The 27,057-nt window shown below is 38.9% G+C and overlaps 1 protein-coding gene across 1 annotated transcript in view; it reads right to left on the bottom strand.

Annotated features, from left to right (window-relative positions):
- Positions 1–27,057, bottom strand: part of LOC108899126 (testican-1) — a 54,156-nt gene that overhangs the window by 7,463 nt on the left and 19,636 nt on the right. Inside the window, exons 3-8 of the mRNA XM_018699395.2 lie at positions 24,396–24,441; positions 7,422–7,536; positions 6,645–6,772; positions 5,945–5,949; positions 5,326–5,446; positions 302–421 (exon numbers count right to left, since the gene is read on the bottom strand). Coding sequence (XP_018554911.1) covers positions 302–421; positions 5,326–5,446; positions 5,945–5,949; positions 6,645–6,772; positions 7,422–7,536; positions 24,396–24,441 — 535 coding nt within the window. The remainder of the gene's footprint in view (positions 1–301; positions 422–5,325; positions 5,447–5,944; positions 5,950–6,644; positions 6,773–7,421; positions 7,537–24,395; positions 24,442–27,057) is intronic.

Here is a 27,057-nt window from a genome sequence, read left to right as displayed (position 1 = left end):
CAGTAATGCAAAATAAATTGCATGCAGTTATTACAATAAATAAGTCAAGAAGTAATAAAGAACTCACACATTCTTGCCACATTTACATAAAAATGTTTCCCTTCAAGTGTTGGTTTGCACAAAGTTGTATTCTAAGTTGTTGTCTACATAAGTCACCACTTCATCATACAGATTTTTAGTGGGCCACTCAAAACTGAGAGCGACTACAAAATTAGGGGAAGGGTTACGTGGGAGAAACTGCAAAACTGTAAAAGCTTTACAGTCACAGTTACACCAACAAACACACAGCAGATGAACTCACGTTCAGTGGCAGAGTCGAAGCTGTCAAAGGACTTTAGGTCTCTGTTGGCATCGAGGTGAAGAAGTTTGAACCAGTCCTTAAGTCTGGAAGCCAGGCTGTGGAGCTCTGTGTCAGTACAAGCTGCACACAAGCACATGCACATGCACACGCACACGCACAAATAAAATAATGAAGAGGGAAAATGTCAATTTACTGTCATCAAAAGAAAAGAAAAAAACAAAAACATGCATGTTGCATTGCTTTTTTTCACCCAACTCTCCTTTTCATCAACACAAAACACATACAATCTGATGCAAATCAAGTCTCTCCTTTGATCTGCAGCACTAATTGATAAACAGAAATGGCAGCATGTGAAGAAAACACAGGAGTCACTGTGGAAAGGAAGACGTGACGTGTGTGTGTGTGTGTGTGTGTGTGTGTGTGTGTGTGCTCTTCTGCTGCAGTAGTGTGATGGACTGCAACACATTAACATGTCTACAGCTAATCATCAGCTGGGAAGTCAATGAGGTGCGCGCACACACACACACACACACAGTACTGATTAGTTTGCAGTCACTTCAGTTACTCATTCTAGCCATGTACAGTAACAGTAACAGTATATTTAGTTTAATTATTCCAAGAACAAAAAATGAATGAATATAAGTGTCTTACAACTGAAACGTTTCATGTTATCCTCAGATATAACAATCAGAAATGTGATGCAAGAAGTGGGTTCAGTAACACTCAGAAGCAGAGTGAATAAAATCAAAATGACTAACCCTACCATAATCTACTCTCTGCAGCTCAATAGAAGTAATTTATCTTAAAACGAGATTTAAGTAGAAACATCTACCAAAAGTACATCTTGTTCACTTAAATTTTCCTTTTTGCTCTTTTTCCATTCTCCTCCTTTGACAGTCTTTGGTGTTTGGACACAAACTTAATTTGTTCTCTTTGACACTCGCTCTGCTCTTTCCTCCTCTAATTCTCCTGCTGCTCTCATCCTCTCCCTCTCTCCATCTTTGCCTCTCAACTCTCTTTAGACTTTGCACTGTGGCCCGCGGCGAGTCTCAAAGGAACCCTCCTTTCTGTTTCACTTGGTGTGACCCAAATTGTTTTGGACAGGCACGGCGCTGCTGCCTGTGATGGAAGTCCTTTTGCTGGGCAGTGAGTCAGAAAGCTGGAGCAGAAAACATTTGCACACTGGGAGGCACGCATACAAAGGGACACGATACACAGAGACAAAATGTCCCATTAACTGTTTCTTTTAGCGAGCGCAGCAGGGTCGGGCCGGCTTAAAGATGTTAGAGTCAGACACGGAACTGACATCAAAGATGTTCCACGGGGAATACACAGAGAACCCTTGTATGTTCTGAGCACAGGGGGGCTTAGTGGTTAACAGAGACCTTCAATAAAGGCCCCTGTGTGGGGAAGCATTCACGCTGTTGAAGTTGTCTTGAATGAGGCACTGGCCAAACAGTCCTGAAGGGACTAGACTGTGGCTGATCCTGCATTCTGCGAGATGACAGAGCAAAAACACAACTCTGTACACAGATTGAGAAATACATTACTAACATTTCAAATGGATCAGAAAAGAGGAAATAAATCTAAAAAAGCTGCAAAGTGCCCAGTTGCCAGCCTCCCAACTTCTAGGCCTTGCTCAATAAAACACAAAAAGGAAAAAAATACAAGCTGTAACCACCAGGTAAGGACGCACAGACTGTTGTTTTAACTTTTTGTAATGTAGTAACACCATGCTGCCTCTACAGTGGAACTGTTCAACAACAGAGCCTGACTTCTGAGGCTAATGTCATTATTTTAAAGTTTAAAAATTCAAATTAGCCAGTAACATTGTTAACATTAAATACACAGCAAACAAGGACAAGATTTCCTTGAATTTGCTGATTAAAGACAAGTGACTGACATATGCGGTAAGCTTGACACTTGTCGCTGCTCTAAATTACCTTAAATGTAGCTATTTCTTTACAGCAATATCTCAATAGGACAGCAAATATGCCAACACAGATACATCTCAGTAGATAAAATCACGATACTGGTCAGGCTCTAGTGGACAAAAGATCAACCCAATACCAAAGTCTCTGTGGTTGTGAAGTTCGCCAAGACTGTGTGACAGATGTGTTGTTATCATCTCTATGGTTATTTATGAGGCTTACAAACTGTGTGGTGTTAATCTATATTATTTCATTATTTAGCCTCGGGGACAACGGACAGCTGGGAAAATTGGATGTTGTATTTTAACAAATAATTACTTATTGGGCCCTTGAGCAAGACATTTAGGGCTCTGTATTTTTCAGCAAATGATGTGAACCTGGCTTCAGTCATGACCCATCACATCACCTCTTTTGCTTCCTTTAAAAAGCAGTGCGGTCTGTGCCACAGAGCTCTGATTATTTCCTGACATAAGAGCAGTCCAGTGCAGAATCCTCAGCAGGATGAAATGAATGTCCTTGTGTGGCAGGAGCAGAATTGCTATGGGCAAAAATATTGCACTACAGACAATGGCTTTTACAGTGTTGCTCTGAGAATCGTGGCTGTCTCTGTAATTATTGCTTCATGTATCACAGCGCAAACTGACAGTCCTGTGTTGGTCAGCCATTCACATGTACAGTTACAATAAAAAATATATATATTTTCTGCTTATTAAGGATTAACATCAACATCAGAACTTCTATGAGGTTTGCTAACCTTCAGATCAGGACATGTTTAAATAAATATGGGTAAACCTGAAGGCTTTCCCAGGATGATAGTAAAGCAGAAGATAAATAGAGAGTAAACACTGTGTGTGAAAGAGCTTTAGGGCCAGATGAGAGAGAAATGATAAGGCAGGTAATTCATCTTTGCAGCCAAGATGTGTAGGTCATCCATCTGCCCTTTATGCAGAAGTGTCAGCATCAAATACAAGAAAAGAGCACCAAAAGGAGAGGGGACAGTGACATGGAGATGGATAGAGCAATAGAGAGACAGAGGGAGAGAAACATGTGAAAAACTGAGATTTAAAAAACTGTGGGCACAGACAGAAGTGCTGGATATCTGATTCCAACAATGCTTATTGATTCTGTTTCTTACTGAATCCTGGAATCAATTCTTGTCATATTATTTAAGTAAGAAAAGAAAACTAAAATATTGTGAGAGCGAAACAACACTACTATTCATAGGTTTCAGCTGCCTTTAACAGTCACCTGTCATGAATGAAAAAGCGGTTTGTGATACTTGGATGTAGCAGTATTAGATGATACTGGGACCTTTCAGCTATGACTGGTGAAACTGAGAATGTTACACCATGCTGCTGTAAACGTTTCATCATGTGCTTCCACAAATTCATTAAATTATTATTGTGCAGTGATTACAATTTCTGTTTTACTGTCACTTGTGAGGCTTAGACACATTGGTAAGACTAGGTCCCACCTGAAGTCCGACCATCACCATGTTTCTTAATTAAGTGGCATTAACCAAAAAACTTAACAAAAGGGATAAAATAAGACTGACACAGGCAGACTAGTACAAAGTTGCCATATTCTCTGACTTTTACAGTCAGCAGTATTAGTATTTATTTGAGCTATGCTCTGGCCACCAGATGAATTCAAGTCCAGCACTCTCTTTTAGCTGCATTTTGATTTTAACTGTAACTGCAGTAACTGTGACTAAATAAAGTAAAAAAGACAAGAGAGCTAGAGAGTGAGAACAAAGCAGACAGAGAAAAAGAGAGGAAGGCAGTGCGTGGACTGTATATAGACTGATGAAGGAAAGTTTTTGTGTGTCTCAGTGCTTTACATGCACCCAGGAGGAAGTCAAGGTAAACAGTCAGGCAGGAAAGCTCTGTGTTTCCCATCAAACAACACACCATTGATCTGAGCCACAAGTTAGATATCAAACACTGGATCATGGCTGGGAATTGCCCTCCTGTCTTTCCTTTCTTCCTTCCTCTTTCCATCTCCCTCACTCTGTCTTTCATGCAGTATTTGTTAACTGCGATCAATAGGGAATGGAAACAAACAAAGCAAAGAAAATGCAATAGCCACATGTTTCACACTCACAAACACATAATGAGATCTTGGTTTTGGTCACTTTTGAAGACACTGTGTTGACTCATGCATTCACCGGAGGCTAAACTAACTGCAACTCAACAACCCAGACTATCAGGGTTATAAATACTCATGTCAGACATGTCAGTGACAAAATATCATTTAGAAAAGACTTAAACTGATCTGTCTGGCATGTATGGGCCAGTGATGCTGCAAATATTTTTCTCTGTCTCAGTCAAACACTCAAGCTGAAATACAGCACAAAACTACCTACTAAGAATAACTGTGTACAAGAATTTGAACTAAAGGGGTACACAATCATAATTTACAAAAACAACAAAAAACAATTTAGCAGACCAGTTCTGATCAAGAAAGTTTTCTTTTATCTCCAAATTTTCTGAGAGCTTCTTAAACTACTTTAATAATGTCAAGAGCAATGGACCGGTTCTGTTGGACTGATGTGATATCAGAGACAGAAAAGCTATGCAGTGGCCTTATGTGTCTGCTTCAAATGTGCTGTCAAATGGATCAGTGCTGAGCTTTTAGATACACAGGTAGATAAAAAGATGCACAGATACTGTACATATATTCATATATACAGTAAAAACATATACATACAAAAAGACAGAGGAAAAGTTTTTGTCATCTCTGAACTCAAGGACACATCCATATTCATGAATACATCATTTCTGCATCGCTCAGCAGCTTTGACACACACACACACACACACACACACACACACATACATATACACACACACACAAGTTCATATTCAATCGCCCAGGTGAGTCACTAAGAGTGCTGATACTTATGCATGAATATATATCAGCAGTAGACACACATACACACTCCTTACCCCCTTGCTCTAATAAGAAATCTCCTCCAATAAAAGTTAATGATAATAATAAAACTTAACAAGACTCTTAATTGTAAGTTAGGGTGGTGGAGTAGCACAGGGTAACAGTGAGAAGTAAATCTAAACAAAGTTACTAACTCTCTTACCAGCCTTCTCAGTCTTGTGTGGTGGACTGCTGAGCTCTTGACCAATCAAACAGGGACACAGTCCATCACATTTCACTGAGATTGTCTTCCCAGAGAGGCAGCTCTGGAACTCCAACTTACACTGTAAAAATACACAATGACCCAAGGACTATTACGTCTTTATATCTACATTACAGGAGACCTTCGATAAAGAATATCACAGATGTAGTGATGAAAATTTTAAATGTAGCACAGTCTTCACATGTTTCATACACAGGTATGTCACAGGAAAAGGTGAGGGAAAGATTAGCTAGGATAGGATTGGTCATTTATCTTCGATGAGATGTGTCCATTAGGCAGTCATGTAGACACACCATTAGACACAGAGATGCCCAGCGATATTCTATTATCCACTGCAGTTCAAACGTAATGCAATGCAAAAAGCAAGATGGACTACTTCAGAATGTAATTTAACAGTATAAATCTCATTTCAGGTAAGTGAGGGGTAAGAAATTGTTTGGACTGGTTGGGGGAAAGAAATCCAATTACACAATCCCTCCAAGAGGAATAATGAAAACTGAGATGGGTTATGTAAATTCTGCCTGTGAGGTGATGCTGACAAGTTTTGCCAGTGTCACACTTTGGCTATAAATAAACATGCATGCACACATTTTACAAAAACATGCTTCACAATAGGCTTAGCTTTCTCCAGACAGTATTTTCAGTTCCAAGAATTCAAATTCAAATCAATCATTTGCTCCTCTTTGACACCACCGCTAATGTTGCTTAATGAAATATGTTGACAAAAGAACAGCACTCGGTTCACATCATACTGAATTATCTGTCTGGGGAGGTAGGAGGAGAGAGAGAAAACCCAGGAGATAGATGACCTCCCCCCGTCACTGTCGGCATACTGAAAACATCTGAAACCCTTTTTTCAAAATTCTCTTGTGGTTAATATTGTATTAATAAAAGCCCATTTTAACGCCTATTTATGTTATGTAAAAACTGAGAAGAAGGAAGGAGAGAATGGGAGAGGACAGAGTCACCTGCACCTTTCCTTTCTCTCTATATAAAGCATCTCTGGCAACTGTGTACGTGTGTGTATAATAAAGGAGGCATTGTTGTCCTTAGACCATGATTCCTTTATATTTTTGTCAAAGTGAAGGTGACACGGACAAAGACGGACAGTGAAAGCACTGAGCACCTCAGAAGTGAGACCAAAGAATGATGAGGAAGAAGGTTTAATAAAAGATCCATGATTCAAGTGTGTTTTATGGTAGAAAATTAGAAAAGCAGATTTAGAATTAGAAAAAATTATGAACATAAGGAGAAGTAACTTGAGGAGTAGTGTGCATCAGATCCACATACAGGACTGGACTGAAGCTTAGAGCACAGCCTACATTTCCCACGAGCACCATCTGCTCGTCCGTGTTTATGGCCGAGGCTACCATTCCTGGGCTTCACGCTGAGAGAGAAACAGTGGGAGAGTAACAACAACAACAACCAGGGTGAGACTAGATGCAGTCACTATTGTGCTACTGTGTATCTGCAACATCCTTTTACTGAAGTCTTAGTGAGTCTCAGGATGGTGGGGCTAAATGTTGGCTTTTGAACAGTCTGTACCTGTTCAGTTAAACCTGTACTGTGTATTTTTGGACCACCAGGGGGCAGAAAGAATCCAAAACCAACGCTGCTTAATGCAGCTTTAAAAGGATGACTCATCATGAATTGCAAGTAAAAGTGTTGTTTTACCAGAAAACTCACTTGACCTATGATCACGCCTATGCTGATTGATCGACAGGTGTTTGACAATGCAGACGTATTAAATACCACTATTTTTTTTTCTGATGATGTTAAAAAGATTGCATAATCAGTACTGTTTGTAAACACAAGAGTAAAACAAGCCCATATTTTTGATAACCATCAATTAAAAATCCAAAAAAATGCTCTTTTGAAAAAATCTTAGATGTCAAACTGCTACTCATTTAATATGTCTTGACAGATCAGTGTCATGATTACTGTTGCTACTTATAGTAATTGAACATTTAGTCTGTACACATGCTGCCAGTATTGTCTACCAGCACTGTAATACATAGTTTGCTGAGCTGGCTTACCTGTGAGCTGGCTGCTTGTAATTGGTGCAGATGGCTGTCTGGTCATAATGGATAACACAAACGTTGTGAGGAGGACAGTGCACCTTCAGACAGGGATTTTTCCTGGTATTTGGACCTACACAGTGATGAGATGTCAAGGGAAAAAAGAATCTAAGTTCACAGACTGCAAACAAAAACCAAGCCCCATAATCAATAATACGACCATTTCTTGTCCATATCATGGATCCACTTTGTTTACCTGGGAACTCTACTGACCTATGAGTTGCACCTGCAGCATGAAAACATTAATAATCTGGTACAATGATTAAGAGGCATAAAATATTACACCAATGTCACCCTTTTGAGTTCAGCTGGTGATTTTTGTTGTACATCTCTCTCCCCATCTCCTGTGTGCCTGTATGCTGTCAATCTATTCAACAAAAGCAAAAAAAAAGAACATTTTTCTGGGATTACCCACAGCCAACCATCAGTATGTCTTTGAATTTAGGCAGAAAAAAGACAAACAGAAATAAATAATAAAAAAGGCAGAGGTAATAGAATGGGAGTATTGAAATCAAGGTTAAAGGTTCAGCTTTATTTTCATTACACAATCCAGGATAGCTCAGTGAAATCTCTCCACTCAACACACACACAGAAAATGTATAAACAACAACAACAACAACAACAAACAGCACTGAAGGAAGAAAATTAAAAAAAAGACACGATATTTTGAGCCATATAATAAATAAAAAGTATGTTTTTCTGCATTGTGGAAAGTTTAATGACAACTATTTTAGTGCATCAACCCCCATGTTCTTCCACATCACTCTCCATGGTGATGTTATCGCTGTGGCATTGCAGCACAGCTGGGCACCGTTCAAGGTGACAGAGAGCCGCTCACTGACTCCAACCGTTATGTCATTTCACACTGGGTTAACGTCACAAATCTAGTTTCAGGTGACAGACGGACAGACAGAAAACAAATGAAGGTGGAATAAGTTTTAGAACAAGACAGTGACAGTTAAAGCTGAGACAAGAACGCGAATGAAATGGAGATATACTGGAGCTATTAACAATGCACAAAACAGAGTGTAACAGCTATGAGACCATGAAGGAAGATGTACTATCAGCTCACACAAGAGGTACACTGGACTGTAGGACAGTGTACCACTGCACTTATGTGGATTTGCAAAGAAAATAAAAGGAACCACTGTCCTGATACATACAGCGATCTGATGGTACAGCGATCTTTGTGATTTTACTTCTATTACTTACAGTCACTGTGTGTAGGTCATTAGCATGTGGCTGCAAACTTCGTAAGAAGAGAGTGGCCTCGTCCCCACTGGAGGTCTAATGGAGTTGTTTTCACAGCTGGTGTCTGATGTGAACATTAACTAGTTCCTGGCCTGATCACATGCTGCATGTACATGCTACTGTTATATCCGGCACAGACATCATGTTTTTCTCTTGATCGTGTGTGAATAGCCACATAATATCCTTCTTTCACCTTTTCTAAATTTCTTCATATTAACCTTAATATAAAATAAATGTTGAATAAATAAAATAAACAAGCATCATTAAGTAAAAGCTTGCAGATGAATAGTATTTTTACATCACTCAAGCTAGTGGACTGTGTATTTCTGGCCACCAGGCATTGGGTTTTCACACAGGGAGTCTAAAAAACAGATTACTACTGCAGAATAAAGATGGAAAAAATGCTGGGAAGTGACAGAAGGAAAATGAGACCCACACATATACGATAAAGGTGTCAATGCTTATTTATATACAATCAAAACACAGACACTGGGAAGGAAAGCCTGGTCATTTCCCTTCTCTGTGTGACAAACTGCGAAGGCTGTGAAGTCACAAAACTTCACACAAGCCAAAAAAACACTGACAGAAACGCCAACCTTTCTACTGATGTTTTGGTTTATTAATTTGGGGGCTTGGCCTCAGTTCCCTACACCAATGCTCGAGGTAACACGTCTGACCTCTTCACTTGAAAATGACATTTTCACTGTGAGGAAATGATAACAGGGATAAAAGGATGAGAGAGAGAGGTTAAAGGCAATTTACGAAGGGTAAGTGAGTGGACTGAGCGAATGCACCAGCACACACCTGCACAGTCACTGAGACAAATATCAAAATAATATGAAATATAAGAGATTCTGAATACAAAATGTCTCCTTATGCCATGTATCGAATGAAACTGCATAAATATGCTGAATAAAGAATGCCAGGAAAATGCCAGTGAAGGAAGGCTGAGAGGAGAAATGACTGCATGACTGAACCATAAAAGTGGCAAAAGAAGAAAGATGTAGTGACACTGATAAGAGGAGAAGGTCAGGAGAGTGTAGGCATGAGTGGGGAGATGAAAGGGCTCTAAGGACTGATAACTAAGAGAGCGGAGAGTCGAATCCATTTAAAACTAGAGTGAGCAGCACTGACTCATTAACTAACCAATCCATTCTGATGCAGGGATCGCTCCACCACACTAAGCCACCTCGCACTTCCTGCATTTCCTCATTCTCCTCTCTCTTCTTCACCCATCTTACAATTCTTTATGTATGTTCTTTCATTTGCTTATTTTCTTCCTCTCCTCGTTCAGAAAACATCACAGAGTTTCACTAACAAACTCAACAATGTCATGACACTGGCAATTGTGCTAGCATTAATAGATTTCAGATCACAGATTTCTAGGATGACAGTGCTTAGTGTTCAAGGCCTCAATTAAATAACGCCTGTGGTTGAAAAAGGAGGAGAAAAAACAACAAAATACAGAAAGTATGTGAGTGTGAAATGAGTGTGATGACTCCTCTCCAGAAGCTTTTTGCTAAAAAAAAAAAAAAAAAAGACTGTGAAAAGACTCTTTGCACTTTGAGTGACTCGCTGATTAAAGAGAAAACATTTAGGGTACATTAGCAAGTGTGCTGGTAACATTATACTGAATTACATAGCAATAGTAATATATAGTAATAATATTTTCAACAATTCAACAATATATTCACTAGAGCAGACAAAGTGCAGTATGGGGCATATAAGTAATTAAAGGGGAAAAATGACAATGATCCAGATTTATTAAAACTTCTTCATAGAAAAGAGTCTGTCAGTGTGTTTGGTTTATGACACCATTCTCATAATAAATTGTGTGTCATTATTCAATGATCAAATAAATTTTTTAAGCACAGGTGAGACTGACCTAAGGGCTTCAACCACGTTTGATAAACGTGAATCACTGAGATAATCAGGAAGTAAGATGCTGGGTAGAAATTACAAAACAGCTCTATTTGGTGATGGAGATCTGAAACACATGTTTTAATAAGGGAGTTTAATTCATTTCCTACAAAATCAAACTGTGTAGAACACAACTTTGTGTTGAACTGCTGAGAAAGCTAGCTATATCAATTTCCAGTGTGCTGATCATAATAGAAAACACTTGCACAAATAAAATCGATATGGTGAATATCTACTATGTTACGTGTGTGTTAAGGCACTGAACTCCTATAATGTACTGAAAGCCTTTATTAGCGTGAGTTTGTAATACAGTGTATGCTGAAGATAACTGCACAATTACACATTCATTAACTTACAACTTGCAGAGTTGTTTAGTGTTAAATTATAGGCTTCTACTGCTTTTGTGCTGCCAAATAGAAGTAGTACAGCTAAAAAATGGCGTGTTTGGTGCAATGCATTATCTATTTTCAGGGGTTGCAGGACCACAAATATGGGAGGAGGGCATGGAGATTTACATAAATGCACAATGAAACTAATTAATCATGGGTAATTAATTGCCACAGCAGAGGTAATTACATCTGTGAGTCAATATCTGCTAGGAAAATAAACAAACATGAAATTTGGGGCACTGTTGAAACCTTGGCAGCCATTACACACAGATTATTGATGTGGTGGAGCTAGCATAACTTCATCTGACAGCAGCCCAGGACATTTCACTTGGAAGGTGCGAACAAGACTTTGAGACATTTAGTAGAGAGAGTTGAGAGAAAGAGATTTCAGTAAAAGTGATAGTACACAGTGTTATGACAAAGAGTACTACATAAATGACAGCAGAAAGGAAAAATGCTGAAGAGCACTTCATGGGAGCTCTTTGTTCAGGTCCACAAAACCGCAACATAATTGAAAACACCAGCAATGCAACAGCTATTATTTTTCACTTCATTTTTTCTGCCTTATTGCCATCCCTTGGTAGCTCTCTGCTTGATTATGTATTTTTCCTGACACTAAGCAGCTCACAGGAGACTGGGTTCAGTGTATTATGATTGAATCTGCCAATCACGCATTTATTATATATTGGATTTTTTTATGGCAGTATTCTGAATCTTTCATCACATTCATCACGGTTTTATGCAAACAATTGCAAATACAGATGCAGGCACTGGCACAGAAAGAGCCGGCACACACATGAAATTACACTGTGCAGCAGAATGGAAGATACTCATAGTGATGGCCCTCTATCTAAAAATACACTTGTTTGTTATGGACTCAAGGTGTTTTAAAATAATCCCTGTTTAAGTGCCGCAACACTCTCAGCTGGACTTCTTTCAGAGAGTAATACAAAACACAAGCTTGTGTGAAACACCTTTCACAGTCATGTATCTCTTTTTACTTCAAACCCAATGTGCCTTCAGACAAAAAGTGTTTTAAAAAGAGGAGGATAAGCTAAAACACTCTTTCTCTGTCCTCTAATACTGGACGGAAGCCAGCACTGATTAGATAATAAAGATAGTCCAAGGGAACAGGCCACTTTTCCAACAAGCTCCTTTTACAGGGAAGATGGCCTCTAATTAATTGCTCCAGAAATGGACATGGGTCAGTGAGATGTTTTTTATACTGTGCATGTATATTTTTGTACTTTTACTTTCATGAGAAACAGCTTTGGTTCAGTTTAGTTTCAGACCTTCAGAGTGAGGATATTTTTGCAACCTGCAGTGACTTTGACCTGTCCTAACTTTATGCTAGCCTTCAGGTTAAGATAAAATGCTGCTGGCAAAGGTCTTCATGAGGGTGAGTGTTACAGAGTACACGTTCGTATTGGGTTTGTTCATGGCTCTCTCTTACTGTCTCTGCCCAGCTCCAAATAGCAAATAAACCAGTTTAAAACGAAATAAATGAGCGCGTCAACAACCATTCCCCAAGGATACATCTCTGACTGTTATTAGAAAAATGAGCATCACTTTCAGGCCTTGATAAACTAATTAAAAAGGTGTTTCTTCTCCTTCACCCGGGGTCTGCAGGGTAGAGTAAGAGATACAGAGAGAGTAAAAACAGAAAGACAGGTCAGAGATCAGGAGAAAAATCTCCCTCTCTCTCTGATGTGTGGACGCTCCTCAGGGTCTGACTGTTTTCCCTGTGAGAGGCACTGGAGCGAGGGATGATGGAGGGATGAAAGCACAGAGAGGGCCCCTGGGAAGATAAAGTTATAGAACAAATTTAATATCCAGAAAATTAAGTATTGAACACAGCCACTTGTAGTGTTCACTCCTGTGGCCACAAAACATGGTGAAATATTAATGTGACTGGTAAGATAAAGAGTTGATTTTCAATTTGATGAAGAGTACGGCCAAGTGAGAGAGAGTGGGTTTTCCTCTCAGATGTTACTTGTATTTTGTCAGGCTTTGGAAAGGGGCACACTCACTGAAAGCATAAGATCAAGGGTAATTGCTCTGTTTCATAATGTGTCAAGATCAAGTGGGCTTTGATAGGGGATGATTATCTGCAGATTAAAATGGAAAAACCTCTGAACCTGATGTGGAGAGTATAGACAGCTGTGAGCTCTGGGTGAGTTTCATACAAGGTCACACAATCACATAAAACCATAGAAATAGGTGTCCACTTCTTCTCTTACATCTGCCATCACTCTTGAACCCCTAACTTTTGCACTGCATACTAATATTGAACGTATTGAACCAGACATGACGAGTATAAGCAGCTTTTACACATGAGTGTCATATTATTGGTCTCAAGCAGTTTGTACATTGCTGTTCCAGCGACAAATTCTCAAGATCTATAAATTCTTTCAGATATCCAGCTACATAATAAACCAGACTGAAGCTAAGGCAATGGCTTAATCAATAAATTGTTCCCCAGCAGTTGGGATCAGCTGGCTGTTTAAACAGATTCATTCAAGCGTGGTATTAAACTCATAACAGCCAACCTTCAGTCTATATACATTATTATATATACCAGTCAAAGCCTCCTACATAATTGAAAGTAAATTTAATATATGCCTATATATTGTATTAACATCACTGAAATTATAACAGTATCTGCTGCCATTTGCCCTCTCACCATCAAGAGTCCAATAATCTTTGATTTGGCAGGAAAACAGCCTCTTTTTAATTGCACATGCTTTGCCAAGGATAGCGGGGAACTCTTTTTCCAGATCAGACTCACCTCACTGGTCATTTTCACCCTCACGGGGAACAAAAGTAATTTGCCACACTAAAAAGTAACTGCTTTGGGTTTGAATAAAAAACACATCTGACTCCCTACCTATTAGAAAGTTTTCTTACACACCTACACCAAACTTTTGGAGGATTTTTATGCCTCCGAGTAGGAATGGAATGGAACCATTGGTATTTTCCATCATACAGTTCCTACGGTAAAACCTGCCCCCCCCCCAAACACACACACGTTAAGTTGACTTGTCAAAGACGAGCCCTTTTTGGTCTGTTTGTTTCTTTTGTTTTCTTTGTGTTTTTTTTAAACAGAAAAGAATTAAATTCTTTATGTTCTATGCTTGTTGAGCTGCAGGTTTAGGCTCACTTAAGGGATTTTATATTATTTTATTATTTTAACTTAATGTACACCTTTACTAATATTCCAAATGCTCTGTAATGTTTAAAAATAAAATAGAAAAACTTGTTTTTCTTACCAGGTATGTCAAAATAACTCATTTTAGAGCTTTAATTGCAATACCACGAAACTGTAATATTTTTGTTTAAGGTTATCATACAAACAGAATCTCATACCAGTCCATGCCTCATTGTTACAGACATTTTCTACCTGACAGAATGCACTATCCTACTGTGATATCTGACAAAATGCACTACCCTGTTGTGACAGATATTCTCTACTTGACAGAATGTGCTACCCCATTGTGACCCTATTGTGACTAGGCATGGGGTAAACCGTGATTTGAAAAAGTCAAGATTTCAAACCACTAACGTTTTCCATTTTCCATCATACCGTTACTGCGATATGCTGAGATACCCTCCTTATTTTTGCTTAGGTTATCATACCGTCAGAATCTCATACTGGCCCATGCCTACCTCTGAGCTATAAGCCAAGGTGTGTGGTTTTTTTGGCACACTTCTTGCCACATTTCACCTCATTCAGTTTTGCGACTGTAAAAACAATAGACCACAGTGGGATGACAGAAGATGAGGTCCCGCACATCACAATCATCAATCCTCTTTAAACTGGGGCATGTAGAGTTTAACAAATTAGCCATTTTGGCACACAGATGCTTATGAGGGACGGCAAGGGGATCTGTTTTGCACACAGCAGCCAAAAGCTAATCACATAACTTTAACACTAATACCAAAATCTATCCTTGAAAAGATGAACTATATTAATGTGATTAACATCAATAATGACCCTATGCTCATGGAGCTAGATGTACGCTCAAGAGAAAGATTCAACTATTAAGTATGCATTAGTTTGGCATTAAACACTACACACACAAACTGAATTTAAACCCATACACCATCTGGCTCTGAATGAGACTGTGTATGGCTACAAAATCAGGTATGCACTTTATGTACACTCAAGGTCAGAGGGAAGGACCCGAGACTTCCCTATCATCAACCAATATGGTATTTGTGAAAAACTGTATAGCCAAACAGGAGCTGTTGAATAAAGCAGGAAGCCTGTCAAGGTTGTGCTGAGTTGGTTTGGCCATTTAAAGATTTATATATATAAAAAAGGAATGGGCTGAACCTGTAATTCTCTGTGTGGTATGTGAGCTAAAGACTATTGCTGAAGGGAGGGTTGACTTTGTATGCTTGTGCCTTCATGTGAGTGGGGAGTGGGGGGTGGGGAGGGGGTCATATCTCTCCCATCACGTAGTCAGCTTTGATATCAACTATACTCCAAATCCCAGAGAGAAAGCACATTGACTTCAGAGAGAAACAACTGACTCTCAGCTGCTAGCAGACAAGATTGAAGTGTTACTTTAATTCAATGATGACACAAAAATTCAATGACAGAATACAAATGACAGTAAAATACGCTGGAGACTGCTCATCTCTGTGTTCCTGGCTGAACCAGTTAATGTAGTCAGCCACTCTTATACACATTTCATGTTTATATCCAGACACTACAAGTACAAACACTGATTAAACTTTTCAGTCTTAAAATCCAAATTTACTTCTGCTCTCTGTGACAAGCTAAGGCAGTATTCAAATAATTTCTGACTATGCTCTCATTAAAGCAACCTACAAAATTTATAACTTATGATTTTTAAGCAAGCACAGATTCTCTGGAGTCAAGCTTCAGTCAAATACTGCAAACACCAAGGGTTTTGTGTCCAGTCTTGATTTGTATATTTTAAACCAACTGAATAACATTAGCATTCTCTGTTGTACATCAGGAATGGAGATGACTGCACCTACTCTAACTGAACTATTACTGTCTCAATTAATTGACTAATTGTTTGGCTCATAAAATAGTGAAAAATGCCCGTCAAGGTAACATCTTCATGTCTGTTTTGTCTGACCAACAAGCCGATACTCAAAGATTCAGTTTACAAGGATATAAAACAGTGAAAGCAGAAAAGCCTAACAATTAAAAATATAGAACCAAAAAGATGTAACCAAAAAAAAAAAAAAAAAAAAAAAAAGCGATTATCAAAATAACTGCCGATTCACTTTCTGTTAATTGTCTAATTGATTCATTGTTTTAGTTCTAAACTGGATGCTAACATTACTTAATAATTACCAGTTGTTTGTGCAAAAAACAGATAAAAGTTGCATCTCTCTGTTGATGCATACCTGCAGTACACACTGCCCTCTGTCTGTGCCCCGCCTCTCAGCTGTCTGGCTACGATATCCTGCAGTGCATCCTTAATTACCATAATGCTAATCAGCAGCAGAAAAACACAGTGCCAATGGGTCGAAAGATTGATTCCTTGGCACAGATGTAATGCCCCCTCTGCTGCTGGAGTTTAACATAGCTAGAAACCATGCTTCAACTCAGCCCTGTGTTAATTAAAGCACAACAGTGTGACTGGGAAGCCTTTCTGGCTGCAGGCTCTATATTTCCTCCAGAGATAGTGCAGAGCTTTAGGGCTGGCCTCCAAACACACTGCAGACACACAACTGCCTGAAAATCTCTGCTCTGTCACAACTTTGAGCCCAAGTCTCTTCTTTCAGCAGTTTTGCAACTTTTTCCTCTAATTTATTTATCAGCTTATGAGCAATGCAATCTTTACAACACACAGATACCACTTCTTCTTTGTGTTATGTAGAAGTATGTGTGTTGTTTACCTTTTAAAATGGTCAGTTCAGCATCATTTGTACACTAGGGTCAGAGCACCATCGATTCACAACTTCATTTTGGACGGAGCTTGTTTGTTGTTGACTTTGGTTGTGGTCATAAATTGTATGTGCACAGCAGTACAAATCGACTGCATCTGGAGTTTCCAACCACACACACACACACACACACACACACACACACACACACACACACACACACACACACACACACACACTTTGCCTAAATCAAATGCATGTCATCCTCTTGGTTTGATTAGAATTTAATTGACTTTATCTCCCCTGAGCAGTTTGCTTCCTCCATTCACAATGCCTTATTGCTTTTTTTCTTTCTTTTTCTCTCTATTGTTTCAGTGTGTGTGTCAGTAGACTCCACATCACTGATTATATGTGTGACAGCATAATGTGATGTGGGTGAGAGCTTGTGTGCGGCTCTAGCTTTGTTTGCATGGTGCAGCTAGATCATTGGGTGTGCATGCCTCCATGAAGCAAAGTGATAATAATAATTACTGAGGTCGAAGTTGTGGGTGTTGATTTCACGTCACTGTTTAGGCCAGAGCAGTAAACAACAAGTGTAATGCCTGAAGAACTAGTTATACACTCTGATAACATTACAAAACCGGTATACGTATGTTCTTGCTTCATTTAACACTTTGTTCAGCCTGATACAGACTGTAAGGCTTTCACTTACTGTGTTCTTTATTTACTTGTGTTTAGTTCTTCTCTTTCTTTTATATTATTTTATTTTTATAAACTCCACATGGAGAGAATGAATTATTGTGACATCATCCAGCACTAAAATGGAGGAATTTAATTCTTTCTATTGTAAAGATTCAAATATAGATAAATAAATATCAGTGATTAGTGACTTTCAGTGATATCTTATCTAGGTATTATTATGTTCATCAATAGAGACTGTCCTTCCCAAAAAAAACAACTCCATAGGTTGTCTGTGCAAGCAGTTTATTATGAACTATAGTTACGTTTATCGTTAGGTGACCTCTACTGGTCATCGTAATTATGACAGGGACAAAGGAGGAAGTCAGGTGATATAGTATCTAGAGAGACAACATCCACATTAGAGGGAGGTTAATCTATGACTGATAACCATAACAGTGTATTTATTATTGTTATAATCACCGGAGGAAGCACTTATTTTATCCCAAGCCAAAAATCTTTTCCTAAACCTAACTGAGTAGGTTTTGTGCCTAACCTAACCAAACTGTTCCATAAGCTTAACTGCCTGTTAATTATTATTATTACCATGACGACGAAGATCTGGTACACTTGCTGCTGGTAGGGTGCTGTGGGTTGTGTCCAACAAGCAATCTATATGCTCTGTGCATAAGGACAAGCAGGAGGACTTGTGTCAAAATTAATGATGCCAAGCAAACTGTGGTAAAAAACTAATAAATTAGTTATTAAAGTTTTTGCTGTAGCAGTGTCAAGAGTTTTGTCAGATGAAATGTAAAATGGTGAAAGGTATTCTGATGCACTGAACATTAATTAGATTTTTTCATGCCCTTGTCATATTATGATATAGTGTTTATTGATATGGGTCTGGGAAACAATATTTTTTCTTAATGCTGTTATTGATTTCAACCATATCAACCAGATTTTTTCACTTAAGTCTGATAAGGATTGTTTCTTATGCATGATGAGTTTAAAATTGCCAAGTACAAAAAAGCAAAACAAAACAAAAAAAACATATAAAGGCATAAAAATAAATAAAAGAATGCGATATATCAGCCACATGTCATGTAATAAAATCTATTAAGTAGAACAGACAAGGATTAAACAGAACAACAGTGTACAATAACATTTTGCTCATTCATAAACACTGTGGAAATTCATGTACAAATTAAGCAGCCTAATTTGTCTCAGACCAGCAGGCAATGCAGACAGTCATAAAATGCCACATCATTTCGTGTGAAATTGGATTGTTACACTCTTTGACAGTGGTGGTCTCCCTGCCATCAGCCAGACTGACAGTTTATGATCAAAACATAACTGATGCCTGGATGTAGCATCCACTGCCAACCTGCCAACCACAACCGGTTCCACCTGATAGCAACAGCATGATTATTAACCGAGTACAAACTGTAGCTCAACGGTGATGGACGATGACTGCAGTCAGGCATGTCTCTCTTTCACCACTATTTCTGTGTACACATTTCTGTGCACTGTGTGTTCTGGTTGTGTCTCTGTGCCAGTGTGACTCTCCTGTGCCCCTCTGGACTGGCTGCGATAATGGGGCTCTGCCTGCCATTTGTAATCCTCCCTTTGACTGCTTTTACCAGATAATGCATTACAATCACACCCTCACAAATCTGTTGGGCATGCCGATAGACGAGACCCCAGAATGAAATTTGCCTTGCTGACAGCTCAACTCTTATCTGCTCCCAAGGACTCTTCCTCCCCTCTTGTCTCTCTGTTGGGGCTTAAGGGCCTTTTCAGGGCAACTCTCCAACCATTACAGATGGGACGGAGCAGGACATAATGCAAATGATGAAAACAAGTAGGGAAAAAATAAATAAATAAATAAATCAAAGTTTGACTTTGGAAGAAGGCTGCACAAACCATAAACCATAGAATGTCATAATGGACTGAGTGAATACAGAATATGAGACTTTTTTTTTATCCACCCTTGTAATTTTCTCTTTGCAGTGAGTGCGTCAGATTGTTTGGGAATGAGTGTGTTTTCCTCTCTCCTGTAAATGGGAAATGAAGTAAATGTCAGGACACGGCTGACATTTTAATGACTACAAGGCAGCAGCTCCAACCAGATATTGGAGCAGTCAGTCACACCTGGGGGGGCAGAAAGCAAGGGCAAGGGTGTTAGGTGTGTGTATGTTTGTGTAAGAATTGTGCGTAACTACGTATGTTACAATTTGTGTTTGTGTGATCTCTGGTGTGTGTGTATTACTATACAGTGGCCATGTTGGGACTTTTTTGAGCATGTTGCCCAGATCAATCTTGTGATAACAGTGTTACCCATAAGTTTTGACCTTATCTGACATCAGTTTCTTACACAACCACTGAAGCTATAACTCCTGTCCAACATACCATATATCTCTCTCTCTCTCTGCATACATGGGTGAGGAAGGTTTATTAGAGCTGCCCTGTCACTACGCCTTAACTATAACATTCATTAAACAGGCTGTCAGAGCCACACTCACCAACACACATGCACACATAAATGACCAACTGTAGTTGCTACAGGCACCCTCAGCTGAATGTCAAATCAAATGTGCTGGCCAATAGACCATCGCCATGGTAACACAGTGATATTCAGCAGTGGCATAATGAAGTATCACGTATTACAGAGGGTGTAAACAAATGCAAACAGGTTAACATTTCAAAGAGTCTGTGCAGCAATTCTAACACTGCTCAAGGTGTCACGAAGGTAAGACTTTTCATCAGACATTCACATCATTCATTATGTCCCTGTATTATTTCAGCTGAAAAACACTGCCTACGGTGTTGGCACTATCCCACTGAAAGATGTTTATGGGTGTTGTTGTGGTCACATACCGCCCATTGTGACTGTTCAAAACAGAAATAATGGAAATGTCAGAGCGCTGTCCTGCTCAGAGAATATAATAATAATAATTTTGTCCATCATTTCTATTGACTTTGATAACGTGAAATCTCACCAAAGTAATTTCTAAGGTCAATGGAGTGCAACAGTGCAAGAGAGAAATCAGATGATCAGACAGGTAGTAAACAAGTCAATGGTCTTGATAGATTATCTGACCCATTTTAACTGGAGGCAAAAATGCAAGTGAGCATACCCACAATGTCTGTAATAATCCCTCATAACACAGGAAAGATGAAAATAGTCACATAATAAGTTGATTAAATTAAATCAGGTGTGGCTTCTTCTTGTTTGAGATAAGAAATTTGGCCGATGCAGTGAAATGTTACATCATTATTGCCGGTGCCTGCCCATCATGTAACCCTGTAGGTATAAGAACTGGAAAAACAAACTATTATTTTCATTATCGATTAAACTGCAGATTATTTTCTTGATTGACTGTGTAATCTTTTGGTCAATAAGATGCTCAAAAATAATAAATAATTTCCATTATTATAACACAAAGCCCAAAATAATGTATTCATATAGGTTGTTTTACTCAACTAAATCCAAAGATATTTATTGCACTATTATATATAACAAAAAACCAGGGAACTGATTTTATACATTTGCTTGAAAAATGACTAAAATGATTAATCAGTTATCAAAATAGTTAAATAGTTGACTGACTAATTGATTAATTGACTCATTGTTGCAGCTGTTGTAAAAACAAGTAAACAAAGTGTGAGTGCCAAAAACGGAACAGAAATAGAAGACACCAGCGTTGGTTTGACAGGCTATTTGACTGAAACTATGACAACTAAAACATCCACTCTGATAATCATCACTAAAAGTGGCCACAGCTATCAGCTGTTTGTTGAGTCTCTGAGATGCTTCACAGGCAGGAAGATACACAAATATTTAAATTAATTTCATGCAGACATAAACGCTGTCACAAATATATAAAAAGATCTCTGAACCATATTTTTAATATTGGTATAATTTAGGGGGGAAAAAAGGGACAGATTCTCAAATTATCCATAAATATTCAGCCAAAAACTTCTAGGGTGTGAATTCAAACAAGGAAAAGAGAAACTGGGCAGATGGTTACAGCACTTGTTTGATCTAATGAAGATTCAAAGCAGTGCATAAGAGGCTGATGAAACAAAAGACTGGTTAGATAATAATGAGCAAACCACTTTGCTCAAGTATGTGTGAAATTCATGCAAATAATTATCAGCTAAATCCCACAGGTCTTTGGTATGTTGATTCAATATCATCCATCTCCTAGAAAATAATAGGATTCATCTAAGGGTCCCTGTCTTCTTTTCTCCAGTTTCTCAAAGAAAAGAAGAAGTTTGAAATACATAGAGTGCAGATGATAAAATGACAGACAGGAGAGAGACACTGAATAACAATAAAATGAGCAGAAATAATTACTGTATATGTAAGGGAAATGTGGGGAAAGGACACAAAGAAAGACAGACTCCAACAAGAAAGGCTGAGATCAACTGCAGTAAAGTCGTGTGTTCAGTAGGAACAAAACATTTTTGTTTGTTAGGATCTGCTTTTATTGATCATAACTTCCAAAAGATATACTTGCATTTTCCTGGAGAAGTGATCATTTGCTGCAGAACTTAGAGAATCAAACACTATAAATACAGAAAATAAGCAATAAAGCCCTGTGTCTTAATCCTGATTTTAATAGCCCCAGAAGAGCACCAGAAGCTATCGTCATGTACTCACTGAAGTCAGTAAACACTCCATGATGAACCAAACTAAAAAGATGAATTATTGCTTCTAATATACTGTGGGTTTGGTAAATTGTCTACTTTGTGAAAACAGACCGGAACATTTTGGAAGAAAGCCGAGGCAGAAAAGTAATCAGAGGTGCAAACAAGAAAAAGAACTTGATTTAGCAAAGCAAACTGACTGTGACAGAAAGTGTCTGTTTAAACAGAAGCCCTGTGGATTAAAAATTAGGCTTAGATTTAGCCTAGATTATGATCAAATGATACAACTATGAGCCACAGGAACAACAAAATCCCGATGTGTAAATAGTACAAATACCCTGGTGAAATAGAGCATATGTTAAGTGAGATCAGTTGTAACTTAAAGCGATATTATTTTTTTTCTAAAACACAGTACTGACATAATATCACTTTATAAAGTGCCTATTTAGACATGTAGCAGACTTAGAGCTATGATACTGTATTATTCATTTGGAGTTGTGTTTCTGGCCACCTGCAGTTTCAGTTCAGCTTTGGTCTCCACCAACTCTTGAGGGAATATCTGGATCTTTAGCTGGTAAATGCTCCACTCATCACCAGCTCCAGTCTTAACTTTGTTTGCTTGATCAACAGTATTTTACTGTTGACTCTGTAGTAACAAACCCCTCAAAGGTATTCTCTTTATATCACCCATCTTTCTTCTTTACTCTCACTGTAGTGAAGAGTGCTTTGACGGAGAGATTCTCTTTCTCCTACACATCAACTATATAGAGAGGAATTATGGGAAAAGGATTTATCCATAGTGGCACAAATTGTCCTCTCCAGCTCTGTTCATTTGCCTGTTTCCTCTCGGCCACTTTCCTCACTTGAGCAGAAACTGTAAAGGTGAATAATGACTTATCCCTCAAAACACTTCACCTTATAATCACCTTCTACACCTTAAACTCACAGTCAATTCACTTCTTTTGCTCTACTCTCTGTTACTGCTCATTCTTAGAAGAACTAATTATTCAAAGCTGTAACATTTTGGGACAATGAACTGTATGTAGTGAAGTATAAGCATTTTCAATGTTAATTAGAAAGCAACAAACTTCATACCATGTCCATCTTCATACCACCATACCTCACACTGAAACCGAGTATAAATCCAGCTACACTACAGCTGCTATATGCTCCATGTTTAAACAGTGTCTTCAACAACACAGCTACCTCTGCTGTTTTTTTTTGTGTGTGTGTGTGTGTGTGTGTGTGTGTGTGTGTGTGTGTACATTTTCAGTATGTAAGAATAGTGATCCTGCAGGATAGTATGGGGGATAGTACTCTACCAGGGACCTGTTCCAGAGAGCATTTTCTTAAATAAAGGTAAATAAAGACCATAACCTCAATTTTAATCGCGTGGAGCTAGAATATTAATGTGTGACAATACACATTTATTTTAAAAAACACAGCAGCAGTGAAAGAATCTGAGTTAGAGAAAAGAGTCAGTAAGTCAACACTATTACATTTTATTCAGCGTAGTCCACTTATTTATTATTTAGCAGACTTGAAACGCCTTAATAGAGTGCTGGATTCTGACTGTTTGTTACATTAAATTTTTAAAGATATTTATTCAGCTATAGCCTGAGTGCTGACAGCAGACATTATTCTCAGCTGAGGGTGAATCCATAATAAAGATCACTATTTCTGTCCTTACACTGATTCATACAAAGTGGCAAGGTTAGTAAAGATAGGTGCTGGGTAACAAAGAAATGAAGGTGCTCTGATGTGTTCTTTGATATCGCCAGTATGCATGAGGAAATGAAATGTTGTGTCAGATAGCTTCCTCAGGCTCAGCAGGAGGAGGAGACAGAGAGAGACTCAGGGTTTGTTGAAGTCAGTGACCAGGTTAAGTTCAGAGAGTTAAAGTTACCACAGAAATTGACTCAGCATTAAAGTGATTTCTGCTCCTGGAACTGTGTCAGTGTTTCCCCCAAAACTCCCATTTGTCCACTCGCTTTCTGAATAAACCCCTGTTATTCAGTGTCTTGTTACTATAGTTACTTAGTTGTTCAATATTTGATTTGGCTGTGATCATCAAAACAAAAGAAATTACTAAAAAATCTGTGTATGCTGATAGAAAAACTTAACCATAACCATAAGCATACAAGACACAATCCAGTCAGAGAAGTCTTACCTTGGTCTAGGGACTTGGCAGGTTTCCAGCTCTTGAAGTAGTCATCCTGAAAAAAAAAAGAAAAAACAGCAGAACAGAAGCATGAAAAATAAATGTTGGTGCCAGTGAGAGAGACAGAAAGACAGAGAATGTGTGTGTCTATTAGTTAAATGTGTACATGCCTGCCAGACTGTCTGATTATTTGCCAAGTTGTACATATGCATCACTAGGCTACTGAGGATGAAAATAAAACAATGTCAGCGAGAAAACAAGATTAGTGCAGCTCCTTTGTGAAACTCTAATTTCTTTTAGAGAGTTTATGCCCCGCTCCGTTATTGCAATGCAAACACTTAAGGAGCCTTAAGGATTATAGGTTTTCTTGAAGTATTTATCCCTCCAAAATCCTTATTTGTAATGTGTCAACAAACCAGACCACGAGACAAAATGGATGCCAAGTGGCATTAGTTATCCCAGGTTAAAACAGTGAAGAGAACATATCACTGCTCAAACAGGAACATCCCTCCCACAGTTGTGCCCTGTACCTCACAGGGCATAATAATTTAGTTAACCTGACTGAGATAGCTTTTGATCTAAGAAAAAGCCTGTGATGCAGCATGTAGTTATGTTGTGCTGCTCATCTGTAATCAGCTTGGCTTATCAGGTCCAGCAGTTCAACAGGAACTTAGAGCCAGACTACAGTGATTTGTTCACCTGATTATCTCCCCTCCCCAGACCAGTGATCTGTCCCATTGAGATGAGACAAATCACAGAGAATTAGCCTCCAATTATACTCTGTGAGCAGGCTAGCCTCTCTTCATCTGTCATCCTCAATTAGCCGCACGAGCAAATGTTTGAAGTTAAATACTGATTAGAGGGTTGTACTCTAAAAATGATTCCCCTCTCCACCCACCTACACAGCAACGCTCGATCTAATGTAGCGTTCAGAGCTTTTTTTTCCGCCAAGGGCAGAGCGTTGGCGTGATTACAATCAAACTGGTTGTATGATCAAAGTGTATGTGTCAGCACCTGAATATTTCTAATAAATCACAGGAACATGCTGCATGTGCTACAGATGGGAGTTTGGAAAACGTGGGACGCGTGAGACGATGTACTGTCAAGGGATGCTGTGTGGGACTACATCTGTTGAAAATAAAGATGGGATTTGCTTCCAACATATTTTCTGTGCTAGGATAAGAACTCTGACTGATGAGCAGACTTGTTATCAGGATCAATAATACCAAACTGATACCCAAAAATGATAAATGATACTCTAATCTCAGCTTGATTATTTTCTTCTGCATGTTAGTTTTACTGGAGGCAATCACAGACTCACATCAAGAACATTCATGTCACACTTTACATCAAATATAACTGAAGCTGGCATAACTGCTGAGCCATTAACACACACACATGCATAAATACTGTGGTGGTGGTTCCTAAACAGCCGTTTTAATCTAGCGGTGTAACAGGAAGCGCAGAAAACATGTCTGTCAAAATCCAGAACCTCTGCTTTGTTCTCAATAACGCCACCAGGCACGTGTTTCAGGAGAGAACCTGCTTCATCACCCACAGCTGGATCCAAATCATTACCCACAGCTAAACCCCCCCCCCCCCCCCGTTCATCAAAGTGTCTCACTTGGCTTGAGCCTAGAAAAAAAAAAATCTCTTTCCCCGCTGAGAGACGACAAAACTGCTCAGTCAGTCCCCCGTTCTGGCTTTTCACAGCTCACTACCCAGTGCTGCACCAACTCTTCGGGCTATACTGACGTCTTTTCACCAACAATTTGTCTTTGCCTCCCCACACTTCTCTGCTACGACTCCATTTTGTCTGCCTCTGCCTCAAACGTTCTCCTTCTTCTTCCCATAGCACTGCTTCTTTTGCCCATGCTTTAACATGCACATTTACACTGACAGCCATGCAAATAGCACCCACTAAACACACATAAAGCACAAGAAAGGCACCAATGTACCTGTGCACCCTAAGGCCAAATGAAATATTCCAATATTCCAAGAGTCACGTCTGCGTCAGCAGGGGGTAACATGACACTGGCCACTTTCCCACTAGCTCAGTATCACACAATACATATTTTAGTTGCGCCAACACTGAGCTGTGATCACAGGTGTTGTCACCGTGCTGACCTATGACAGGTCCTGATCATGAATGGGGCCATACTGTGACAGGCCCTACACTTAGCTGAACTTGTTGTGCTACGGTGATTGGCTTGTGCAGTCATGCAGGTGACTAGATAAGGACCAAAATTTTTAAAAGCCTCTGCGGTTTGGACTTCAGTTCCACTCATGCGTTTCTGCTCCTACTTTCATACAACAGAAGCTGTACCTGCTGTGTTAAGCTGCTACTAATGCAAACAGAACATTTTCTGGGTCACAAAAGCTTTTGACTGAGTCAACAGTGGATGGCTCTTATTGTGAAGCAGCAACATGAAAAATCTCATCACTGAGGTTGGCAGCTGACTACTTGCTTAATTACAACACAACTCTTTTTTTTTGTTTTGGTCAGGGGATCAACTTTAAATGTAAAAGACGCAGCAGCCATGGTGAGCTGGTTACAAGAAGATAACAAGTTCTTTTAGCAGCTTCATCAAGATTAGATACACTTTTACAGCAATGCCCTGTTGCATGTAAAATAGTTATCACTGTACTAAAATCATTGGCTCTGACCAAT

Source organism: Lates calcarifer, linkage group LG8 (assembly GCF_001640805.2).
Source record: "Lates calcarifer isolate ASB-BC8 linkage group LG8, TLL_Latcal_v3, whole genome shotgun sequence".
Classification (NCBI taxonomy): domain Eukaryota; kingdom Metazoa; phylum Chordata; class Actinopteri; family Centropomidae; genus Lates; species Lates calcarifer.
Note: the sequence above shows the minus strand (reverse complement) of the source record. Positions and strands in the feature narration are given on the sequence as shown.